Source organism: Drosophila persimilis, unplaced genomic scaffold (genome assembly GCF_003286085.1).
Source record: "Drosophila persimilis strain 14011-0111.01,24,50 unplaced genomic scaffold, DperRS2 tig00000000-arrow-pilon, whole genome shotgun sequence".
In the NCBI taxonomy this organism is placed as follows: Eukaryota; Metazoa; Arthropoda; class Insecta; order Diptera; family Drosophilidae; genus Drosophila; species Drosophila persimilis.
In genome coordinates this window covers 21,718,857-21,742,161 of record NW_020825288.1, presented here as the reverse complement: position 1 = coordinate 21,742,161, position 23,305 = coordinate 21,718,857, and the positions used below count along the sequence as shown (strand labels likewise).

Here is a 23,305-nt window from a genome sequence, read left to right as displayed (position 1 = left end):
TTTCATCAGAATGGATGACAATATAGATGCAAATGGCTTGAACATGCACCAGAACTAAAGGTCACCGGACGGCACTTTTCACCAGCCAGCGCCAAGTGCGATCACTATGCCAGTGTGATATTCCGGTCCAAAGTGAAGTACACCACGCGGAGAGCCTCCACCAAGCCTCCACTAATCATCAAGACGATGCCCGAGCATTAGAAACACAAGAAGGAAATGAACGGAAATCGGGATGTACAGCAAAGTTCTGCCAGAGTTTGAGAGAATGCTTCGTCAAGTGGATTGTATTTATCACAGCCTGGATCCGCGACAGGTTATGATCTTCGAGGATCTGATGGTGGTGCGACGCTGGTTCACCCAGGAAGAAATCTGTTCAGCCTGCCGCAAGCTGGCAGAGATCCATGCCATCATCATATGAAAATACTGAATGAACTGAATGCTGGATTAGCAAGCCTGCAATGTGACGCCCATTAGATTGGGTTATTTGTTGATTAATGGAATGTAAACATAACTTAGGATCGTTTCTATGGTAACGTAACCTTAAACTTGAGAGAGAGAGAGAGTGAGAGAACCTACAATCCACTCTTATCTCTTTTGTATTCCAATCGACAAAAGCTCATCGCAAACTTAAAGCTCTCCGCAATCTTACACTATTTCATTTTGCATTGAAAACGTTCTGCTATGCTCTCCGAAAGCCATATAAAGTGTATGGTATATTAAGTAACTCCATTCAGTTAGCAGAACGAACTTGGAGAACATCTGGTAGTACTCATAATTAAAAAAATTACCAACTAAATGTCGAATCCAGATAATGATAACTTCAATGCCGACGAACTGGTTGCACCTGAATGGCTGAATGGACAATTTATCACAAAAGTTCTTAGCGAGCATGAAAAGGCTCCCGAGCTAAAGGTCACCGGGCTGCACTTTTCTCCAGCCAGCGCCAAGGGCGATCACTATGCCAGTGTGATGTTCCGGGTCAAAGCGGAGTACACCACTCGGAAAGGAGCCTCCATCAAGTCGCTAATCATCAAAACAATGCCGGAACAAGAGGGTCACAAGAAGGATATGCTGGGCGATTCGCCAATCTTCAAAACAGAGATCGGAATGTACAGCAAAGTATTGCCAGAGTTTGAGTCAATACTCCGCAACGCTGGGGACGATGCAAAACTCTACGTGGACTGCATCTATCACAGCCTGGAGCCGCGTCAGGTGATGATCTTCGAGGATCTGGTGGAGATGGGCTACACTGTGATACGGGATCGTGAATTGAACCTTGATGAGGTCCGTTCTGTGTACTCCAAACTGGCGAAATGGCATGCTGCGAGCTTTAAAGTCCAAAACGAGGTAAGTCACAAGGAAATACATATATATTTCAACTGTCACTCAGGTTCCCTTCTAATTAGCAACCCACTGTGCTCAAAGGCTACACCACCGGACTGTTTGAGATGCCAAAGTTTTTAGAGGAAGTATTTATTGGCACCGGGATAACATTCTTTTTGGAACTGTTGGATAAAGAGCCCGAACTGCGAAAGTACAAGCCTTACTTTGAGAGCATTAAGGGAGACTTTCTCCAGCGATTGAAGAATGAGTGGACGCAAATGCGTCAGAACCCGAAACCAGATCAGTATTACGTGCTCTGCCATGGAGATTTCCATCTACGTAACATGATGTTCAAGCACAACAAGCAGACAGGAGTCTTTGAAGACTGTATGCTGCTGGACTTTCAAATCTGCAGTATTTCCCCCTTGACCATTGATTTGATCTACTCCATCTACATGCTGATGGAGCCACAGCAACGATGGGATCATTGGGAGGATCTGCTCAAGAATTACTTCTCTGTTTTGGTGGGCACTCTGAAGAAGATCGGATACAAAGGAGAAATGCCCACGGAAGATGGACTCTGGCAGCGATTGCATCAACAAAAATATTATCGTAAGTTTGTTTCTATGATTCCTAGGTATATATCCCTATATCCCCTTCTTTCAGACTTCCTCTTGATAAGCACATTCCTGCCATTAATGTGGGCCCTAAGGGAGGACGGAACTGATTTCGGTGATCTGTTGCAGAACGACGAAAAGCGTAGAAACTGCTCATTTTTGAAGGGCTATGTCAAAGATGTCACAATATTGTTGCCACGATTAGATCAATTAGGCTACTTTAAACAAACCTAAAGTATCGAATGTGTTCTGTTTCATCCAAGATGAACTTTTGCATATAAACTGATTAAACTGCTTCTAAAGCAGATTTTAATTATTTGTTATACCAAAAAATCCTTATTAAAAGTTTATTTCGATTTGTAATACCAATTTGTGTAATAATTTGTACATCAGATGATATTCCTTATCTGTTTTAAAGAAGTTTTTAACAGCATCAAACCAAGGCGTCGTTTAAAAATGATTAGCCGCAACTTTCTCTATCACAAGCTTTGTTTCCCAGAAAAGAAAGTTTCAACTTCTCTTAAACCTGAGAAAATCAGCTAATGAAACCAAAACCACTCTGGAACCCCAATAATATAAGAATTTTGTGACTGCGCAACACTTAAAAAAGATAATTAAAGAAAATTATCAGACTGTCGGAATGTTTATCTCATTTGAATTGCTGATTTCAATCGGGCGATGGTCACCCCCAGAATGAGAATTATTTGCGTGTTCCTAATTAAAGATCTGCCCTCCCATAAATAGCATACGTAACAGTCGACCAACGCCATCATAAATACGAGTATGTCATTCATTATCATGTCAAGTGGATAATTATAATTTTTTGTATGAATAAATTTATAGAAAGAAGTGTGAGTGTGGTTGACCAGTTCTCTCAACCATGATTGACAAGTGTGGAGACAATTCTGTGGTCTTGTTCAATCAATTGTAAAATTTCATCTGCTCTAAGATTTCAAAAGCCTTACTGTTTGCTGAACTTATGGCAAATATTGATCAACCAAAAACCTTGGGAACTTATCTATTGTATTTGTCGTAGTTTTTACGTCTTAGGTTTGTAAAACCAACTTATTTTCGCATCTGTTGCCTCCCTCGATTACCCCCAGGCTATTAAAAAAAAAAAAATCGTTCGCGTGTTTCCATTTTCAGCCAGTCATGATGATTTACTTTTACTAGTGAAACTTGCAAAGTCCAAAGTTCCACCATTGACAGAGTTTATCAAAAATTTCATTAAGTTAAATAGAATTTCTTATTTATTGCACATTTCTATGATACTATATAATATCACAATATATCAGGTATAAACTCTAACAAGAAAGAAACATACTAGTCCTTCAAAAGTCCCTTCAATTTGAGGAATGGAAGTAATAGCTTCATGGCCTCCACATAGTAGACATTGGTGAATGTTTTCAGACGCATGGCATCGCCCTTTGGGCCGGGATCCATCATGGTATTGATATTCGAATCCTTATCGGAGGGCATCAGGGTGGCCACCATTACACCGTTGGCGGTTAGGGGTCCTACAAAGAAACGGAGACTTTAGAATTTAAAATCTATTTAGAGAATCCTCAGAAACATACCCCAGAAGCCATATTTTAGCATCATTATATGAAGATCCCTCAATAAGGGAATGGGCTTTGAGTAATTTAAGAGCTTCAGGCACTCTGCCAGGCGTTCGTGATAGATCTGAATGAAATGATCGAATTCCTTGATCTTGATGTCCAGATGGGCGGATGTGCAGATCAAGTACCAAAGATCCTGTGCTGGAGAGCCCCATTTTCCAATCTGCAGGTCCACAAAGATGGTCCTGTCCACCTGCCCGTTCTCCTTGTAGTTAAACATGATATTGTTGGACCAGCAGTCACCATGGTTCAGCACATTGAAGTCGCTCTCATCCACCGCATTCACACTCAGCGCCAGGTCGAAAAACTCATCGGCAGCCCAGTACTTTTCAATGTATTTCTCAACATCTTCAAGGCCCCACTGGCGCATGGCGGCGATGTACTGCGCCTGACGCAGCTCACCCATTTTCTCGAATAGGGGACGACTCTCCTCATTGTACATGGATTTGGTATACAGCTCGTCGTAGGGGCCGTTTAGGTCATGGACCAGCACCGAAGCGGCATGGAATTCGGCCAACTTGCGGAGTACACAACGCATATGCTCCATGTCGAAGCCTGTGAGACGATCGCAGTTCACGAACTTCTGCCGGCTTAGATCCTCAAAAACCAGGCTGATGGCCTCTGCCGTCTGATCGACGAGCAGACACTTTGGCGCCAGTTCAATGTCCACTCCCGCCTCCTTGTAGAGCTGTAAAAACTGGGGTATGTGCACTTCGTACATTTGCTTTTCCTTGGGGAAGAGACCCATGGCATTGACGGCATCCGCGCCCTCGCTGGACTCCAGCATGGTCTTCAAGATATAGGAAATTTTCTGCCTGCTGCCGTCTAAAGATGATTTTGGATAAGCAAATGGATACTCCCATGAGATTTCCTCTGGACTTACCCTTCAGCAGTGCATCGATGTGCACCCGGATCATCACGGAAGTATAGTTTTCCCCTGGAGCTGTGGCTGCAATGGGTGTGAAGCTGACGATCTTGTCGAAGCCGTTCACATCCTTTTCGAGGATCGGCAGGAAGTATTCCTCATTCACCCACTTTGGTATGTCCAGGTGTTCATTGGGATTCACCGGCTTCTCTGAGCTGCTGTTTGGCGACATATTGGGACTGACTGTAAGTAAGAGATCAGAGACTAGAGATCGGAAACGATCGTGGGTTCAAGATCAAAACAATAAAACGGCTCTAAAGCATTTTTTATGTATAGAAATTGTTACGTCATGGTGAGAGGCCAAATTACACTTTCAGACACTGTCTAACTTGTTTCGTTTCCTATGGACTTATCTAAGTCTAGAACGGCCTTTATCGTTCAGTTACGCTACGTATAATTTACTATAATTTCATTCATTTGGGTATGGCGCAAGCAGTCACAAGTACATATATAGCACTATATTCTTAAGAGTATCACTGGATGGCATATCTCGTAATTAATCTCTTTTCGCATTTCACTTAAATGTCGCTTTTATTGCGATTTATTACTGACCGACTTTTGTGAATTTCTAATTTGAATGAATGAATGCGATGCCCGCTCGGAGGGAGAACTGATTGGGTTGCGTTTCTGCTGGGCTTCCGACGATTTCTAACGACAAACAAATACTGAGCTCTCCACACGGCGGGTCACACATTTATGTACTGTAAGCCCCAAAAGCCCCACAGTTCGACAAGTGTAACTGCTGCAGTGTGTATCTGTGTGTGCTGATAGCGTAAACTGGTTTTTTCTTTGGACGCCACCGCACACACACCCACAAATTGATTGGCGAGGAAACACAAACAACAAAAATACATCTATTTAATCGTTTCCGTTATTTAATAATAGCACCCCTATTTAATGAAATTGTGACCCTGTTTCGAAGTCCTTTAGTTTATCGTTATCCCAATCTCCTTAGACAAATGTGATCTTTAAAAATAGGAAAAACGACCCCCGGCTCCCTCGCTTCGCTCTTTAGCGCTGATATGAGTATAATATCGGACGACGACACAAATTTGTTTACATAACTTTTTTTTTTATTGTAATTATTAATTCTTTATTCGTATTTTAAATACAAATCTAGACGAGACCTGAGTACAGATAGAGGATAGAATCGATTCATATATGTACGTACAATATGTTACAAGCTACACATTAAATCAAACAGTATACATATATCATACTACTCCTCATCCAGGAGACCCTTGTTATCGAAGAACGGAAGCAACTGTGTCATCGCCTTGGCATAGTAGGGATTTCTGAAGCTCCTGTCTCGAAGAGCTTCTGCTTCCGGACCGACACCCATTAACTTTTCCATGTTGGCGTCCTTATCCGACGGAAAGAGGACGATCACCATCACACCATTTGCCGTAATAGGACCTGCAACAGACTCAGATTAATCAGATAGATCCTATAGCGAATCTCTTGTCAGACTCACCCCAAAAACCGTACTTCAACATCTGTGTTTGGATATCCCTCAAAGAGGGAATGGGCTTCGAGTAATTAAGGATATTCAGACACTCGGCCAGACGTTCATGATAGATTTGAATGAAATGATCGAATTCTTTGACTTTGATGTCCAGCGAGGCGGAGGTAATGATCATGTACCAAAGATCCTGCGCTGGAGAGCCCCATTTGGCCACCTGCAGATCCACAAAAATTGTCCTGTCGATCTCTCCATTCTCCTTGTAATTGAACATGATGTTGTTGGACCAGCAGTCACCATGGTTCAGCACATTGAACTCGCTCTCATCCACTTGGCTTAGCTTTAGCCCCGCATTAAAGTACTGTGAGGGCGTCAGAGATTTCTTAAGGTATCTTTCGACATCGGGAACACCCCACTCGAGCATGGCTTTTACAAATTGAGGCTCACGTATTTCTCGGATCTTGGTCAACATCGGCCTATTTTCTTCATTAAAAAAGGAGTCGTAAAACCTCGAAGCGTAGGGCCCGATCAGTAAACGATTGACCGCCGAGGCCGCATGGAGTTCTGCCAATTTCCGGAGCACGCAACGCATGTGGGCCATATCGAAACCCTTCAGACGATCGGCATTCTTGAAATTCTGCCGACTCAGATCTTCAAAGACCAGGGTGATGCTCTCGGGAGTCTCCCCAATGTGCACGCACTTTGGGGCCAGCTCAATGTTCAATCCCGCCTCCTCGTAGAGGTTCACAAACTGCGGTATGTGGTCCTTGTACATTTCCTTTTCCTTGCCGAAAAATCCCATCTGACTGATCATGGCGCCTCCCTTGTTAACGTCCAGCTGGGTCTTCAGTATATATGATATCTTTTGCTCGCTACCATCTGAAAGAACTTTGGAAATTTTGGTTCTTTTGAAAAGAATTTCACACTTACCATTCAGCAGGGTGTCAATATGTACTCTAATCATGATGGAGGCATAGTTATCACCCGGAGCCGTGGCCGCAATGGGTGTAAAGCGGATGATCTTCTGAAAGCCGCTCACATCCTTCTCGAGAATGGGCTGGAAGTAGTCCTCATTCACCCACTTGGGTATTTCGAGGTATTCATTGGGATTCACGGGTTTCTCTTCCATTATATAACTATAACTACGAAAGTAATTTCCTAGGCAATCTATTCTGTCCAGAAAAAAAAGGTTAATGTATTATATAATAACAACGCGCTGCGGGGTAGCGTAGCGTAAATTCTGTTGTGGTTCTAAGAAAAGACAAACGTTAACTGAATTCGCATTAGCTGGTGTGTCTTATATGTATTGTACTTTGGAATGCTTTGATAAAGAATAAAATAAGTAATGCTTATAAGCTGAAAAAGCTGAAAAGCTGAAGTTGTAGCTGAAGAAACAGTTGTGACAGATCTTTTCCATTGATCGAATCGTAGCATCCGTTTCCTATATTCGGTGAAATTTTATCAGGTTGGAGAACAGGTTCTATGGGAATACGGGAAACCTTATCATCATCAATTTGACACACACAAACAGGCAAATCTGATCGAAACATGCAATTACGTTGTTAATTATAGGTATACTCGTATAGCTATTGATTGTTTGATTAAATATTTTCTGTGTGTGCGCTCTATGTATTCCTACAGAACACTTGTTGACATACGAACAGAACAAAGCATTTGTTGTACCCACACATTAATTAAAATTCCAAACACTGAGTAGTCCAATGCCACTGCCAGGCATACGATCAATCGTCTGTAGAGAGAACTACATATTCTCGGTTGAGTAGAGTACCAAAATAGGAAATGGAAATGGGAAATATGTGAATTGAATCCCGCCTCGTCATACTACATTGGAACAATTGACGCTATGGCGCGTGCTACTTTCCAATTCGATCCGTTCGTGGTGGTTTGATTAATAAAACAGAAATATTATTATCAATTTAGACTGTTGTGTCGTCAGCGATTAGGTTTTTTTACCACTCGACTCGTATCAATACCAAACGAAAGAACCACAGAATATTCGAAATAATGCAAATACTCGGAGAAACAGCGTCGTGCCATGACTTTGTTCTTTCAGGGTTGAAAGATGGGCGTGCGAACAGTAATTTTATACTAGACCATAATGATAAGGAGTGAGGTAATAAACACGGTCGGTTTTTGTGATTACAAAACGCATTTAATTGAAAGTAGGGAATTAAATAATGAATGCTTCACACTGAGAACATTTTGTGGTGAGAGACCTAACACCAATTGAGCAGACCGCGATCGTCCATCCAAGGCAGAATGTCATTCATGGCCTGACTGTACTTAGTATTGGCCATGGAACCCTTTAGTTTGGTTGCATATGAATATGGATCGTTGACCTCGTCCTCTAATTGACTCATCATTGCAATGGGCAATACCCGTGTCGCCACCACATATGCTGTGAAGTTAATTATTGGTGGTATCATTGGAACATGGGATCTCTTGGGAACTCTTAGGACCTCACCTGCCAGACCATTATTGTGGAGACCATCGCGTATGTTCTTGAGCTGCGGCGTACGGCCTCGGTAGTTGAGTATCTTGAGATTATCCACCAGATGGTAATAGTAATATTGCACAAAATGATCAAATTTATCTAGCTTGATCTCCATTTGGGCAGAGGAGAGGATTGTATAGTACAGGTCGTGGGCCTAAGGGGATGAATAATGAATAGATATAGGTAATAATAAGAATAAGTGCAAAGTACCCACCGGAGATCCATACCTGACTACCTGATAGTCAATCAGAGCAGTGTCCTCCACTTTGCCAAAGGAATCGAACTTTAGCATCACATTGTTCACCCAGCCGTCGCAGTGGTTCAGGACACAAAAGTCTGTTAAAGTCTGTCGGCTGTGCATCTCGAGCATGCGATCCACTAGGACGCGTTCCTTGTTGATCAGCCGCTTGTGGAATCGGCTTGCCAGACTGGAGCCCCTGAGCTGCGACAGAAAGGGATCCACATCGTTCAGTTTCTTCAAAATATTCCTGTTGTTCCGCGTGTATACCCCATCGGCCAACAGTTTGCCAAACATGCCGTGGCGCTCCACATAGACAGCCGAGGCGGCATGGAATTCGGCGAGTTTTTTGAGCACCGCCTTAATGGACACCAAGTCGAAGCCCTCCTGCCGACACACGTTCTGGTAGCCCTTGGTCCTGAGATCCTCCATCAGTATGTAGTGCACTTTTATGCTTTTGTCCAGCTTGAAGGCCCGTGGCCCGAATGTCACCGTCTTGCCGACCGATTGGAACAAGTGCTCGAGCTTGGGCAAAACTTTATGATACATGTGGTCCTCTCGAGCGAACAGCTTCAGGTGGGTCATGATCCTGGCCTGAAACTTGCTGCAATGCTGGGCCTTCAGCATGAACGTGATCTTCCGCAAAGTCTGATCCATCATGAGAACCTTCGCACTGATGGGCAGCAGAACGGTGCAGTTGCGGTACTGTATCTCATCAATGACTGGCGTAACGTCCAGGATCTTTTCGCCATCTCCTAGGGTGGCATGTATCGCCTGCTTCAGCGAGAGACCATTAACCCATTCGGGTATCTTTTGATTTGTCATTGCACTTTGAATTTTTTACTTTTTAGGTTTTCTAAGCTATGTTTTGTAAGAGCTATATAAATAAAAAATACACTTGTAGCTTATAAATAGTTTCTGAACTGAAAGAACAGAAGAATTTTGATATAGACCCAAAAGCCTACATGAAGATATAGAAAATAGAACAATATATATCAATGAAACTGAAAGGAACAGCAGATCTGATCACAATCATTCCGGGCTCTTTGGGCTATCCCAAAAACATTTTAAGAGAAACGGAACTATGCTTCTATGATTATTATAATAATCATTTATAAAAATGTAAAGTGTTTACATCCATTTTGTATGTATTTTGTAGCCATTGTATTTGATTGCCAAAAATTGTACAGCTTGTGACTGTATTGCTATTAAATATACATTATTAGCAGCCGTAATTTGGCCCCTTAATATAATCATTTCCAGTCGAGCAGGCCGCGATTATCCAACCATGGCAGCAGCTCCGTCATCACCTGCACGTATTTGGGGTTCGTAAACATTGCCACCTTCATTTTGGACTCATCATTCATATAGCTCTCCAGATTGGCATTGTTTGTCTTGTCCAACATGACCACAGGCAGTACTTTGGATACCACCATGTAGGCTATTGATAGACAGAAGTTGTGGGAATTATTAGAAAATACTAAAAGGAGAAATCACTGATTACTCACCAGCCAAACCATTGCGGAAGAGCGCTGCATGTAGGTTCTTTAGTTTGGGCAGGGGTCGATGGTACTGCAGTAGCTTCAGGTTTTCGATTAGATTATCGAAATAGAAACGCACAAGATAGTCGAACTTGGCCGCTTTTAGTTCTGGGGCAGCCGAGGACAAGATAAGATAGTACAGATCATTGGCCTTTTTGGGGGGGGGGAAAAAAGATATAAGAACTTCCAAGCCATGAAAATGAATGTTATCACTACCGGACTGCCGTACTTTCCCACTTGAAAGTCCACAAAAAGTGTCTCCTTAATGGTTCCAAAAGCATCATGCTGGAACATTATATTATTCGCCCAGCAATCCCCATGGTTCAGAACATTAAATTCCCTGGCATTGAACTGTTGATCCTGCAGCAGACGATCCACCAGATAGTTGTCACTATCAGCCTATAAGAGATCCCAAAAAGATATCAAATATTTTGTTATGGTTCCTAGGAAATCCATCTGTAAACCCACCAACTTTTCGTATATCTTTTGAGCATTCTTCCACTTCTTGAGCTGTGCCAGAAAGGCTCCAGATGCATTGAACTCCTGCAACAGCTGTCGATTGGCCTCACTGAACACGCCCACCACGAACTCTTCACCAAAGAATCCATGATGCTCCACATAGCAGGCGGACGCGGCATGGAAGGCGGCCAGCTTCTCCAGGACCCTCTGCATGTGATTCAAATCAAGACCCGCCAGGCGATTGGCATTCTTGAAATTCTTCTTTTGCAAATCCTCCAGCAGGATGTAGTCCACGCCCAGATCGCGGTCTACCTTGAAGGCCTTGGGGGCAAACTGTATGGGCTTCCCGGCATCCGCGTAAAGCTGCTCGAACTTTGGCAATATAGAGTGATACATCAGTTCCTCCTTTTGGAAGAGTTTCAGCTTGCCCAGAATGGCGGCCATCACGTCATTGTTGGGCTGTGCCTTAAGCACAAAGGACAGACTCTTGGTGGAGTGATCTGGAAGATCATAAGGATCGGTAGATTACCAGCTTATTTATTCACAATCGTCGTGGGGCAGGCAAGAGCACTTACCAAACAACTCCACGTCCACCAGCAGCCGGAGAAACAGGGAGGAATAGTTCTCGCCCTCGCTGCTTCCCTGCTGTGGCGTTACTGCGATGATCTTCGCATGGTCCCCGATTTGTGCCTGGACTGCCTTCTCAAGGGTTATCTTCGACAGCCATTCGGGCACATTGCTGGCAGGAACAGGCTTAGCCGTAGCCTCATCGTGACCATTGGTAGCCTCAGGCATGTTCGACCTGTCAAAGATTATCGCGTTAACTTCTGTCAGTAAATTTTAAATTTCGTTCAAAAATAATCTTAACCTGATAAGGGTACAGTCACACTAAAAAGGCAAGTTTCGTCGAGTTTTTATAACCGTTATCAAAACTTTATCACACATAGGTGGCGCCAATGGCTGTTTATTTTGAGGCGCGAGAAATTTAACCCATCCCATCAAGAACACCCATGTTTGAACAGAACAGATACCACAGATATCTGACATAAAATATCTTTTTTTCATGCATTATATTAGATGCACTATAATTATATAGGGATTACCATGTCGGTAACTATCAAAGAATATTGAGATAACGTTGTGGAATCAGTTCACAATAATAATATATAGAGGAGGTATCTGGTCTTCCAATCAAACCTCCCATGGAACCTCTATCTTTAATATATACGAGTGAATGGGATATGAGACAGCAGAGTACCATACCGCTTATCAAGTGTTTTCTCGGTATCAACAACCATTTAGGACAATTTATGATAGAGAAGAACACTTCAACTTAAGTATAAGTGCATCGATATACTGTAAGAAATATATATAATATTATATACTAATATATAGAATACATATATTTGTTCATAGATAAATTCATTGCGAATCATCAGCAATATAGATATGTAATAGGGCTTTACTTGCAATCGGGGTAATTACCGAACTTTCATTGATTAGCCTATTATCAAGCCAATCGCTATTTAATGAAGGCATATCATAAATCAGGTCACATGTCAGTTAATGGACACACGCTAAAGCGATAATATTACGAAACCTGTGGACAATAGTACCTTTTTTATGACGAGAAAAAACCAAACTTCACACAGATCACAGAGCTATTATCCTTTTATAAGGATAATTAAATATAATAACGCACAGAACTATGTATTATCTTCACTCCAAAACCTTGGCCTATGACTAAATTTTGGGTCTTATTCGTAGCCTTATTTATATATTTTCACACCTGGACTGCCAGCAAACAGCACACTCCACACAGTATTGACCGTATAAGGCACTAAAGAACTTTCCGTGGAAATCGCGAATGTGTCACCCAGCTACGAAGAGATTTTTGGACGTGCAAACCTTTTTCCTTAATTGGTGAATGGAGGGAGCTACGTGCCTGATAATTCGAGCAGCTCTCGATTGACTGCAGTCCCGGGCGACTGTCGATTTGAAAATACGAGCAGCGCGATACGGGGACTGCCGTTTTGCCCCGATTTGGCTATAAGCATAGAAATTCCTTATCGCCTGCATTTGATTGAAGTTTATTTTGTAATTCAATTCGCCAAAACCGGCAAAAAGAGTCGACAATCACCCGTACGCCGTGTAGTGATGTCTATACAAACATTTGATATGGAACGAAACGTCGTCTATTGTTTGATTGATAACAGAAAAAACTGTTTCTCGTTTCTATTTCCAAGTCTTTATCGTTTGCTGATGTTCTCTTTGCTCCTGCCATTCGCTCTAATTATTTTCTGATACTTTATTAATTGCTGTACACCAGCACACTCTGATTCACCGTGAGACATGTGATGGGTATAAACGAAGCCCCCAGATGTTCCTCGAGGTTTGAAGTGGGGAATCTCTCGGAAGTTTTGATAGAAAATTTGGTAATCGTTAAAGACCATCATTTGCATGTCAAAGTGTTGCTTCGATCTATCAATATCTTCACATTTCTTACAATGCAAATTAAATTCATGTTGGTTTTGTGTTGCCTTCCTTATCGAAAGCGTTGGCAAAAAACATCACCTACATAGGTCTGTAAATTCAAATTAGAGAGCATGCAAGTATACTATCTTATTTCCGTCTATCTTATAGGTGGAATAGCTGATTAAAATGTTCTTAGTTATTGCGAAGGACATGGCTGCACTGTAAAAAACTCGATAGAACTCCAAAATCTCTCAAAAAGTTTAAGTTGCAGCCAGTTAGAGGCCGTTTTTTTTTTTTTAATCACAGTAATACCAGTAAAATTTCATAAAAGAAGTGGCCTAAATATGCGAACTAGAATTAATCCATACTATCTTTCCATGTTAAAAGTTTTACAGTTTTAATTCAATTAGAGAAAAGACCCTACCGATACGGTCTTCTCCGCTATCATTGATGCAATGATTGGAGGAGCTTTTGTCGCCAAATACTGAGAGAAATCTGAGAACTTGAAAGAATAACCTATAAGCTCTTTAGAAAGCACAGCTAGAAGCTTATGAAGAGCGAAACCTCTTTTGGAAAAATCTGAATATAGACTTTTTTAGAATATTAATATAAAATTCATGAAAATTCATAACAAGTCAATGCTTTGCTCATAGTTCTTCAAAGTAGCCCAATCTATCGAATCTATCCAGCATTCTTGTCACATCTTCAATGAATCCTCCCAAGCTATAGAATTTTGCACGCAATTCTTTCTGTTTTATCAGGTCCTCAATCTCAAAGGCCTTGATTTTCAACGCCCAAATGAAGGGCAAAGTTGTGCTGATCGAAAAGAAGTCTGCAGAAAAACAGCTTTAATAAAATTGCTATAACATAATATAGTGCTTGTGACGATACATTTGCTGCCACAGGTCTTTTAGGGTGGGAAATTCTCCTTTAAAATCGATTATTTTAAGAGTTTCTATTAAAACCGAAAAGTAAAGCCAATCAAGTCATCCAAATCATTCCAACGCTGCTCGGGGTCCATCAACAAATAGATCGAGTAGATCAAGTCTATAGTAATGGGGCATAACTTGCTGACTTGATAATCCAGCAGCATACAGTCCTCGCAGGCACCTATCTCGTCATTGTTCTTGGACATGGGAAAGCACATAATACCCATCCGGCCTTTGATTCTCACGATGCTCCTCTATGATGTCCCTCACGCGTTGTAAATAATTTGCTTTGATTTTCTCAAAGTATGGCTTGTAATTATTGAACTCCGGCACTTTGCCGAGCAGTTCAATAAAGGGAGCCATTCCGCTTGCCATTATGGGGTCCTCCATCGTAGCACATAAACCAAACAATCCGAGTGTATAGTCTTTAAGGAAATGTGGATTATGAGTAGCAGAAAAATGTGTATTTTAAATCTTGTTTATTTATTTAGTATCTTCATGCTGACGGCATGGCATTTGGCCAGCTTTAAATAGGCCCGACGAATTTCCTCAAAAGTGGGTGCACGATCCCTCACCACAAAATAGCCGATCTCGACGAGATCCTCGAAAATCATCACCTGTCGTGGCTTTAGACTGTGAAATATGCACTCCCCATGCATATTGGTGTCATCTCCCGCCCGTCGGAGTATCCTCTCAAACTCCGGCAGGACTGTGCTGTACATTCCTAACTCCGTTTTTAAGAGATAGGAGTCGGCAAACATTTCCTTCTTGTGTCCCTCCTGCTCGGGCATCGTCTTGATGATTAGAGACTTGGTGGAGGCTCCTGCTCCTCTCCGCTTGGTGTACTCCACTTTGGCTCGAAACCTCACACTGGCATAGTGATCTCCCCTGACACTGGCCGGGAAGAAGGTCAACATATTTATTCTCAGTTCGGGTGTCATTTCATAATTGCTGAGAACTTCTGTGACAAACTGTTCATTCAGCCATTCGGATGCCACCAGCTCGTCGGCGTTGAAGTCGTCATTGCTAGCACTTTCGTTCATTTATGTTTGCTTCTGAAGGTCTATGTCGGGTCCCTGTACTTACAAGACCCGATGAAATACTAAACATACATATATGCTGAAATCGGCTAATTTAAAGCACATATACTAGAGATCTGGGCAGAACATTCTCTTCTCTCGATTAACAAAAGTGCATTTAATTACCAGAATGTCATATCATCAAATATAAGTACAGCGATATCACTTATTGTAATCTTTCGAGGCTTAAATAAGCTCTTTGAACTTGTGTTTTGTGGTAGGTTGAAAGCCAATAAAAAACTTAAATTAATTATATTACTATTCCATTGCCCCACGATGCTGCAGCCATGGCAGGATGGAATTCACATGCTTTATGTATCTGGGATTTGTGAACATTGACTTCTTAAAATTACTGTCTTCGCCTCTAAGAATTTGATCGAAATCACCATCATCATCCAGTATGGGATCCAGTAAAACGAATCCCATTATAGATATGCAGCAAACCAAGCCTGAAAGATTTATGATTAAATTAAAAATTGGAAAATTGTATTTTAGAATGGAACTACTTACCCCAACCACTATACTTGGAAAGATCATTGTGAATGCTTCTAAGTGTGGGCAAAGGCTTTGAATATTTCAGCAATTGGAGGTGCTTAACGAGTTCTGAATGATAAAACCAAATGAAATAATCAAATTTCGATGTTTTTATGTCCAAACTTGTTGACGATATGAGGATGTAGTACAAATCCTGAAAAATAAAATATAATATTAGCTAGCAATCGTGATGGAATAAGAGTGAAATACCCACCTGTGCCACTGTTCCCCATTTTGGCAATTGAAGATCCACAAAATATGTATTCGATATTTCATTTTTATCGTTGTACTGAAACATAATGTTATTGCTCCAAGCATCTCCATGATTGAGAGCATTGAACTCATCAGGTTTCGCTTCGCTTATGTCAGCCGCCATATCCCCTAGTTTTTTCGAGATATTTAGCTGTAGAGACATTTTTAGATAACATAATAAGTACTTATTGTAATTTACATTGTTAGTTAGTTTGCCTACCAAATCGTTTAAGTACGTCTCGCGCCCCTCATAGTGTTCTATGTACTTCAGCAACGTCTTCATGCTGCCGTCAAACAAGGCATGAACTATTTCTGGGCTCTTGAACAATCCTTTCGTGTATTTCTCCTCGTATGCTCCCTTGGTATCCACACGGACTGCCGATGCGGCATGCCATTGAGCGAGTTTCCGCAGAGCACTCTCGGTATGAGCTTGATCCAAACCCTGTAGACGATCGGCATTTCTAAATCCTTGGGGCTTCAGGTCTTCCAACAAAACATAGTAGTCGCTGGAGGGGATCTCATAGGCGTCAGCGCCGAACTTCACCTCGAAACCCACATCACGATACATTTGCTCCAGTTCGGGAACCACTTTCATGTACATTCCGCGCTCTATATCGAATATATTCGATTTTTGCAATAGTTTTCGATAGGAGTCTGTGTCGTGGGGGGTCTTCAGCATATAGGCCTTTGTGACCTTGGATTTATCTTGAGCGGAAAAAAAGATCCTCTATTATAACATACAAAACAAAGCTGATTTGATATGAGGAGTACCTTCAGTCTCTACATCCAACTCAACTCTCAGCATTATGGTGGCATAGTTTTCCCCCTTAGCGACACCTGCGCTGGTTCTCAAGGATTTTGTTTGCTTATAATCCTTAACCTGCTGTTTTAGGAGATCCTGAAAGACCTCTGGTTTCACCCATTCCGGAATTTGGTTAGCTTCGCTGCATTCCCCTTCGTCCTTGGTCTGTGGCGGCATCTTAGGAGAACTGTGTTGATTCTTTCGCTTTAAGAGATCTACTCGTAGTGCTGGCTGCCTTCTAGCGCAGTCTTTTAAATATTCTCGCGAACAAATTATTCTGTTATGAGCGATAAACATTATCATTTAAGACAGACAAGACGGTTGATTATCTCAAATCTTTACGTTCTCATTGTGATTAGGCACAAAAGGTGCAACTTTCATTAATTACTAGAGCTTGGGTTTGTTAAAATCATCATCCGGAAGATAAGCTTGTTATCACGGTTTACGTTATATACGTAACTCGTAAGGACTTGCATCTCAACTTTATTTGCAGAATCATGTCATGACAAAAATCATTCAAAACCGAAAAGGAACGTTATGAGTCGCAGCTACGGCCGCGACTCCACATTTATACCCGGTACTTAGTCAGCATGGATTCCCTCCACGACGAAGAGTGTATGAGCGAGAGACTGATTCAGATGCTAGATATACTCATTCTCTATGATTCAGTGTAATATCAGGAGTCTGGATACAAAAGTTCGTTGCTCTAGCTCTTATGGTCTCTGAGAACTATGTGTCTAACAAGACGAACAGACGGACAGACAGATATGGCACAATCGACTCGGCTACTGATGCTGATCAATAATTTATATACTTTATAAGGTCGGGTCGGAAACGCTTCCTTATGGGCTTTACACACATTCATTTTCACCGCAAACCTAATATACCCCAATAGCTTCGCAAGATTATGATGGTGTAGATCATGAAGATATTAGGTAGAAAGCATATATATGTCATAATCAAACATTTTAATGTCGATATAATGTAAGTAACATGGAGATTTCTTTTAATGTATGTATGGATGCTTGTAGATGTAGATTTCATGTAGACAACATGAACACGTCCGCCCCCGTTCTATTTCTGTCCGTTACACTGCATTTTTAGCGTTGAAATAGCGTTTTCCTAGGCTATAAAATATTGTAAAAAAAAATGAATTGGGTAGTATACAGTATTTTGAAAATATATAATTTATTGTTTATTCCAGGGCGCCCCGATATTGGAGCCATGGCAAAAGGACTTCCGCATGCTTTCGGTATCTGGGATTAGTGAACATTGATTTCTTAAAACTACTTTCTTCGTCACTAAAGAGTGCCTCAAAGCCAGTGTAATTAGTGGGATCCATCAAAACATAACCCAGTATCCATATGGTGGAAATGAAACCTAAAAGATAGATGAGGATAGGATTGAAAAAATATTGTAAAACGTATTTCAAGAGGATCACCTACCCCAACCAGTGTACTTGGAAAGATCGTGAAGTATACTTTTCAGCGTAGGCAGAGGTTTTGAATAGCTTAGGAGTTGAAGGTGCTTGACGAGCTCCGAGTGATAAAACCAAACGAAATAATCGAATTTCGGGGTTTTAATAGCCAAGCTTGGAGATGAAAGGAGGAAGTAGTACAAATCCTGAGGAAAAAATATAGTATTAGATAGCAATCGTGATGGAATAAGAGCGCATAGCCCACCTGTGCTACTGTTCCCCATTTTGGCAATTGAAGATCCACAAAATATGTATTCAATATCTCATTTTTCTCGTTGTACTGAAACATAATGTTATTGCTCCACGCATCTCCATGATTTAGAACATTGAACTCTTCAGATTTCGGCTCTCCTAGACCAACAACCACATCCATTAACTTCTTCGAAATATTATGCTGTAGATATACGTACAAATTAGAAAAGGCATTAAGAGGACGTTTGTCCCATTTCTTTGCTTACCAAATCCTTTAAGTACGTCTCGTGTCCTTCGTAGAGTTCAATGTACTTCAGCAAAGACTTCATGCTACCATTGCAGATAGAGCTTAAGACTGGCTGGCTTTTGAAGAATCCCCTTGTATACTTCTCCTCGTATGGCCCCTTGGTATCCACACGGACTGCCGATGCGGCATGCCATTGAGCGAATTTCCGCAGAGCACTCTCGGTGTGAGCTTGATCTAAACCCTGTAGACGATCGACATTCTTGAATCCTTGGGGCTTCAGGTCCTCCAGCAGAACATAGTAATCGCTGGTGGGGATCTCATAGGCGTCAGCCCCGAACTTCACCTCGAGACCCACATCGCGATACATTTGCTCCAACTCGGGTACTACTTTCAAATACATTCCTCGCTCTGTGTCGAAAATATTATCTCCTTTAATTAATATAAGGCGATGTGCAGCCATGGGTGTCTTCAGCATAAAGGCCTTTGTCACCTGTGATTTGTCTGAAAAGGAAACAAATTTGCTTGTATGGTTTGACTCTAGAACAGACTGATTTGAGAAGTACCTACCTTCAGTTTCTACATCCAACTCAACCCTCAGCATTATGGTGGCATAATTTTCGCCCTTAGCGACTCCTGCACTGGGTCTTAGAGATTTCGTTTCTTTGTAATCCTTGACCTGGTGTTTTAGGAGATCTTCAAAGATCTCAGGTCTCACCCATTCCGGAATTTCGATGGATTTCTGTATGTCCATGGTCGGTGGAATCGTCGTTCTTTCGTTCGCCCTCAGACCTGCTACACTTCTTTTTATTTAAGTGCAGCCCTTTATATAGTCTCGGGAGCAATTATCTGCTCTTGAAGCGACTAATATAATCTAATATTATCACTTTCTTAAGTGATAAGGTGCAATCACTGATAAAGTGCATATATACTATATTATATTGTAGACTGCATAACCTTTTTTATTACTTTAATCAAACCAGACATCTGGATAATACACTTATCGTCAGACAGTACTCTGCACCGCATAACGAATAATCGCATAGGGCAGTCTTTTGTCGCTCTTTGACTGTGGTCGTATTATTCTGATTAAATATAAAGTCAAGCCTACAACAAAGACCTCGAGTTCCATGCCAAATTAGAAAAGTTGCATTATGCTCGCAGAGTGTTTGCTGATTGGATTATAATAAAATATAATATATATTTTATAATAATATATAATAAAAGATCTTATCGCAAGTGTGTCGTGTGTAGTCGCTGGGGGAGAGAGAGCTTTCAGCACTGGCGTTCTTCACGTTCTGTTTTGCTACGCTGGTTCTACAAAGCTTTTTCTCTAGCTATTGTTTATTGTACAAATCATAAGTCATAAAATTATCTGTGCTGTAGAATGCGTTAGTGGCGGACTCGATCTCATGAAACAAAATATAGCCGAAGGCTTTATGCAGGGTTTGGTGGGTATCAATTTCCAGGGTGGGATGAAAAAGGTCTTCGGAAAAAGATAGACGGGATCCTCTTTAGACTACAGTATTTGTTGTGTCGGTGGTCAAGGTCTAAAATCCTACCTCTGCTATTGCATATGCTGTTTACCTGCATGAATGGGAACATCTGATTAGAGTCCTTGGATGGAGACCAGGAAATATTTGGAAGATTAAAATCTCCAAGGACGAAAATACGACATTATTGTTTTGGGCAACAAATATTATTCAGTTGTTCCGAAATTGTGCATGCAATCATAAGTAATAACGTATTATAATTAGTATTAAAAAAATCGGCTAAAAAGATCATACCATTTGGAAATCTCGACGGCCTTCAGTTTGAACTTTACTTCCATTTTAACATTAAAATTTCACTCTATACAGATCTCATAGTGTCCATACCATCCATACCATGCCATAGCGATGAAGCTTTGGGAGTACAATGTTCGGAAAGATCGTAGTAGTAGTATACGTAGAGTACTCGTAATAATACAGATTAAAGCTTTTTTCCAGCAAGTGTTTTGTTTTGATACGACAATTTCGCATTCATGTCAAAGTATTCGTTTTTTGTTTGAACATCAGTTGCGTAGTGTCGCTATCTTCCGTGCTTTTTTTTCTATGGAAGCGTAAGTCACAACCCACTTCAACCCCCCATCGATCCCAAAAATACGATTCACAATGACTTTTGGCAAACTGATTCGAAACTGAACTGAACTGAAACCCGTTATCGATTTAGGTTTGGAGAATAATTTTAGTTTTTATTAATACTTGTGTGTGCACATTATCAAAAAAAACAGATATCATTATCAGCATTATCACACGGTCGGTCGGTTGCGTTAAATTCTATCGCACAGCGGGCATTGTGTAAATTTCTTATTGGCTTGTTGGAGCACTGATCTCCAAGGCCCCACGGTTGAGGAGCCAGGGTAGGATAGCCTGGATATGCTTGCGGTAGCGAGGATTGGTGTACAACTGCAACTGGAAGGCCTCCCCGGCCGCACTGTCGCCCACGAAGTTCTCAAAGCTGGCATTCTCCGTAGGATCCAACAGAACTGCACTCATAACTCCAGTTACAACGGAGTAACCTGGAATTGAGAGTGTTATTATGAACATTAAAAGAGTGTACTAAAGATTGACCTACCGAAAACTCCATATTTCAATAGGGCCAAGTGAATGCTTCGCAACGTGGGCAAGGGTTTCGTGTACTTGAGGATCTTCAAGTTCTCGATCAGACTGTCGTGGTAGAACTTGATGTAGTAATCGAATTTGCTCAGCTTATCCTCCAGTCTGGTGGACGAAAGCAGGAAGTACAACAGATCCTGGGCCACTGTGCCGTACTTGGGAATCTGATAATCCACAAGATACACCTCCTTAATCGTACCGAAGGCATCGTATTGGAACATTATGTTATTGGACCAAGAGTCTCCATGGTTCAGAACATTAAACTCTTGGGGATCGATCTTGGCCATTTTGTACATTTCATCTATGGATGCGGGAATAAGTGCTTTCTGGAATTGGCGAGGTAGGATATCAGCTATACCTTCCAGGATTACCTTTTCCAGGATTATATTTGGTTACTTACAATCTGTTCTATCCACTCCTCGTGGCCCTCGAAGGTAACACAGACCTTGAGGAATCTCGCCATCATTCCATTAATCATTTCGGTCATCATGGGCTTGCTTTCCTCCTTGAAGAAGCCCATGGTAAGCATCTCCGGATATGAGCCCTTCGTGGCCACACGCACGGCCGAGGCCGCATGCCATTGGGCCAACTTCTTCAGAACTCTTTCCGTGTGCGTCTGATCCAATCCCTCCAGACGGTTAGCATTTTTGAATCCCTTTATGCTCAGATCCTCCAACAGAACATAATCGCTCTTGGCTCCTTTGAAATCGTAGCTCCTGGCACCGAAAATCAAATCTACACCCACTGCCTTGTACAGCGCCTCCATCTCGGGCACAACGTCATTGTACATCAAGCGTTCAGTGTCGAAAATGTTGGTCTTCTTCATCATTTCCTGGTAAAACTCAAGCTGATGGGGCAGCTTCACCATGTACGAGACATCCTTGGCTTTTCCATCTGAAAAAAGATATGTTTGAAATGGAGGAAATTCACCACTCCAGCAGCAAGGGATATTACCTTCCAGCTCCACTTCGATGTTGACACGCAGCATGATCGTTGCGTAGTTTTCTCCCGCGGCAGAGCCACTGTCAGCCTTGAAGGTCTTCACTTTGGAATAGCCAGGCACCGTTGACTTGAGAACATCTTCAAATATTTCCGCATTTATCCAGTCGGGTACTTTGCTGGCCGCCATATTGTTGAAATTCGTTTCGCACAAAAGTTTACACTCGCAAATCAAGTATACGCCTGGTTGGACAGGGTTTTGTGGACTGCCGCCAGTCGGGTAGAAGCTGATAGTTTTATATTCAGCTTTATATAGCTTTGTGTTCGCAGCGTACCGACTCTAGCTCTAGAGCTTTGGTAATTATGGGTTTCTAGCTATCATAGACCGACCACCAACAACAAATCGCAGATAGCCAGAGCTTTCTCTCGGTCTCCTCTCCTCTCATGTCTCTCAATAACAAAGGAATTCTCCAAACATTTCTGATCATATATGGCATTGAATTATTTGGGGGGATACTTTCATCATCATATTATGAATGGGGCTTATCTATAAGCGATTCTTGTACGAAATAATGCGATTGGGTGAGAAGGCTTGCCTTGTGTCCAATGAAATTTATTATAATACTTTAAATACTTTGAGAGGGGTTGGATCTAAGCCCGTTTGCCATTGCAGGATGGAATAAGAGTGCATTACCCACCTGTGCTCCTGTTCCTCATTTTATCAGTTGCAGATCCACAAAATATATTTTCGATATCTCATTTTTTCAAATTAGAGAAGTGGCATTATGCTCGCAAGGTGTTTGCTGATTGGAGATTGGATTACTTAATATAATAAAAGATCTAATCGGAAGTGTGTGGTATGTCGTCGCTGGGGGAGAGAGCTTTTAGCACTGGCGTTCATCACGTTTTGTTTTGCTACGCTGGTTCTACTAAGCTTTTTATAACCGATACTCAAAATGACTATAGGGGTATATTAGATTTGTGGTAAAAATGGATGTGTATAACGTCCAGAAGGAAGTGTTTGCG

At 41.6% G+C, this 23,305-nt stretch overlaps 9 protein-coding genes across 12 annotated transcripts; 1 reads left to right on the top strand and 8 right to left on the bottom strand.

Moving 5' to 3' along the window:
• The first annotated feature begins 762 nt into the window (after window positions 1–762).
• LOC6591518 lies at window positions 763–2,229 on the top strand. The gene is made up of 3 exons (XM_002017030.2): window positions 763–1,347; window positions 1,407–1,935; window positions 1,990–2,229. Exons 1-3 carry the CDS (start codon window positions 796–798, stop codon window positions 2,172–2,174), a joined length of 1,266 nt encoding a protein of 421 aa, XP_002017066.1. The 5' UTR covers window positions 763–795; the 3' UTR covers window positions 2,175–2,229.
• A 938-nt stretch (window positions 2,230–3,167) lies between these two features.
• Window positions 3,168–5,129, bottom strand: LOC6591517. Its single transcript, XM_002017029.2, has 4 exons — window positions 5,037–5,129; window positions 4,443–4,667; window positions 3,518–4,384; window positions 3,168–3,457 (listed from the first exon to the last, which is right to left on the bottom strand). The coding sequence occupies exons 2-4, from the start codon at window positions 4,654–4,656 to the stop codon at window positions 3,264–3,266; spliced, it is 1,275 nt and encodes a 424-aa protein (XP_002017065.1). The 5' UTR covers window positions 4,657–4,667; window positions 5,037–5,129; the 3' UTR covers window positions 3,168–3,263.
• Window positions 5,130–5,594: 465 nt separating this feature from the next.
• On the bottom strand, window positions 5,595–7,132 carry LOC6591555. Its single transcript, XM_002017028.2, has 3 exons — window positions 6,877–7,132; window positions 5,959–6,825; window positions 5,595–5,900 (listed from the first exon to the last, which is right to left on the bottom strand). Exons 1-3 carry the CDS (start codon window positions 7,073–7,075, stop codon window positions 5,704–5,706), a joined length of 1,263 nt encoding a protein of 420 aa, XP_002017064.1. The 5' UTR covers window positions 7,076–7,132; the 3' UTR covers window positions 5,595–5,703.
• Window positions 7,133–8,097: 965 nt separating this feature from the next.
• On the bottom strand, window positions 8,098–9,579 carry LOC6591554. The gene is made up of 3 exons (XM_002017027.2): window positions 8,676–9,579; window positions 8,432–8,615; window positions 8,098–8,365 (listed from the first exon to the last, which is right to left on the bottom strand). Exons 1-3 carry the CDS (start codon window positions 9,522–9,524, stop codon window positions 8,184–8,186), a joined length of 1,215 nt encoding a protein of 404 aa, XP_002017063.2. The 5' UTR covers window positions 9,525–9,579; the 3' UTR covers window positions 8,098–8,183.
• A 243-nt stretch (window positions 9,580–9,822) lies between these two features.
• Window positions 9,823–12,678, bottom strand: LOC6591553. 3 transcript variants are annotated; one of them, XM_026992027.1, is made up of 6 exons: window positions 12,608–12,678; window positions 11,275–11,501; window positions 10,709–11,199; window positions 10,457–10,639; window positions 10,208–10,391; window positions 9,823–10,140 (listed from the first exon to the last, which is right to left on the bottom strand). In XM_026992027.1, the coding sequence occupies exons 2-6, from the start codon at window positions 11,492–11,494 to the stop codon at window positions 9,953–9,955; spliced, it is 1,266 nt and encodes a 421-aa protein (XP_026847828.1). In that variant the 5' UTR covers window positions 11,495–11,501; window positions 12,608–12,678; the 3' UTR covers window positions 9,823–9,952. The 3 variants fall into 3 exon arrangements, with proteins under 3 accessions (XP_026847828.1, XP_002017062.1, XP_026847832.1); XM_002017026.2 differs by having other exon boundaries at window positions 12,489–12,661; XM_026992031.1 differs by lacking the exon at window positions 12,608–12,678 and adding an exon at window positions 12,316–12,335.
• A 1,904-nt stretch (window positions 12,679–14,582) lies between these two features.
• LOC6591551 lies at window positions 14,583–15,146 on the bottom strand. Its single transcript, XM_002017024.1, has one exon. It carries the CDS (start codon window positions 15,144–15,146, stop codon window positions 14,583–14,585), a length of 564 nt encoding a protein of 187 aa, XP_002017060.1.
• A 286-nt stretch (window positions 15,147–15,432) lies between these two features.
• LOC6591550 lies at window positions 15,433–16,975 on the bottom strand. Its single transcript, XM_002017023.2, has 5 exons — window positions 16,740–16,975; window positions 16,189–16,673; window positions 15,931–16,119; window positions 15,693–15,870; window positions 15,433–15,631 (listed from the first exon to the last, which is right to left on the bottom strand). Exons 1-5 carry the CDS (start codon window positions 16,945–16,947, stop codon window positions 15,441–15,443), a joined length of 1,251 nt encoding a protein of 416 aa, XP_002017059.1. The 5' UTR covers window positions 16,948–16,975; the 3' UTR covers window positions 15,433–15,440.
• Window positions 16,976–17,934: 959 nt separating this feature from the next.
• Window positions 17,935–19,463, bottom strand: LOC6591549. Its single transcript, XM_002017022.2, has 5 exons — window positions 19,254–19,463; window positions 18,706–19,187; window positions 18,453–18,641; window positions 18,216–18,393; window positions 17,935–18,150 (listed from the first exon to the last, which is right to left on the bottom strand). The coding sequence occupies exons 1-5, from the start codon at window positions 19,435–19,437 to the stop codon at window positions 17,966–17,968; spliced, it is 1,218 nt and encodes a 405-aa protein (XP_002017058.1). The 5' UTR covers window positions 19,438–19,463; the 3' UTR covers window positions 17,935–17,965.
• A 1,426-nt stretch (window positions 19,464–20,889) lies between these two features.
• Window positions 20,890–22,548, bottom strand: LOC6591548. Of its 2 annotated transcripts, XM_002017021.2 has the most exons (4): window positions 22,295–22,546; window positions 21,741–22,234; window positions 21,300–21,666; window positions 20,890–21,243 (listed from the first exon to the last, which is right to left on the bottom strand). In XM_002017021.2, exons 1-4 carry the CDS (start codon window positions 22,467–22,469, stop codon window positions 21,032–21,034), a joined length of 1,248 nt encoding a protein of 415 aa, XP_002017057.1. In that variant the 5' UTR covers window positions 22,470–22,546; the 3' UTR covers window positions 20,890–21,031. The 2 variants fall into 2 exon arrangements, with proteins under 2 accessions (XP_002017057.1, XP_026843232.1); XM_026987431.1 differs by having other exon boundaries at window positions 21,741–22,548.
• Window positions 22,549–23,305: the final 757 nt, after the last annotated feature.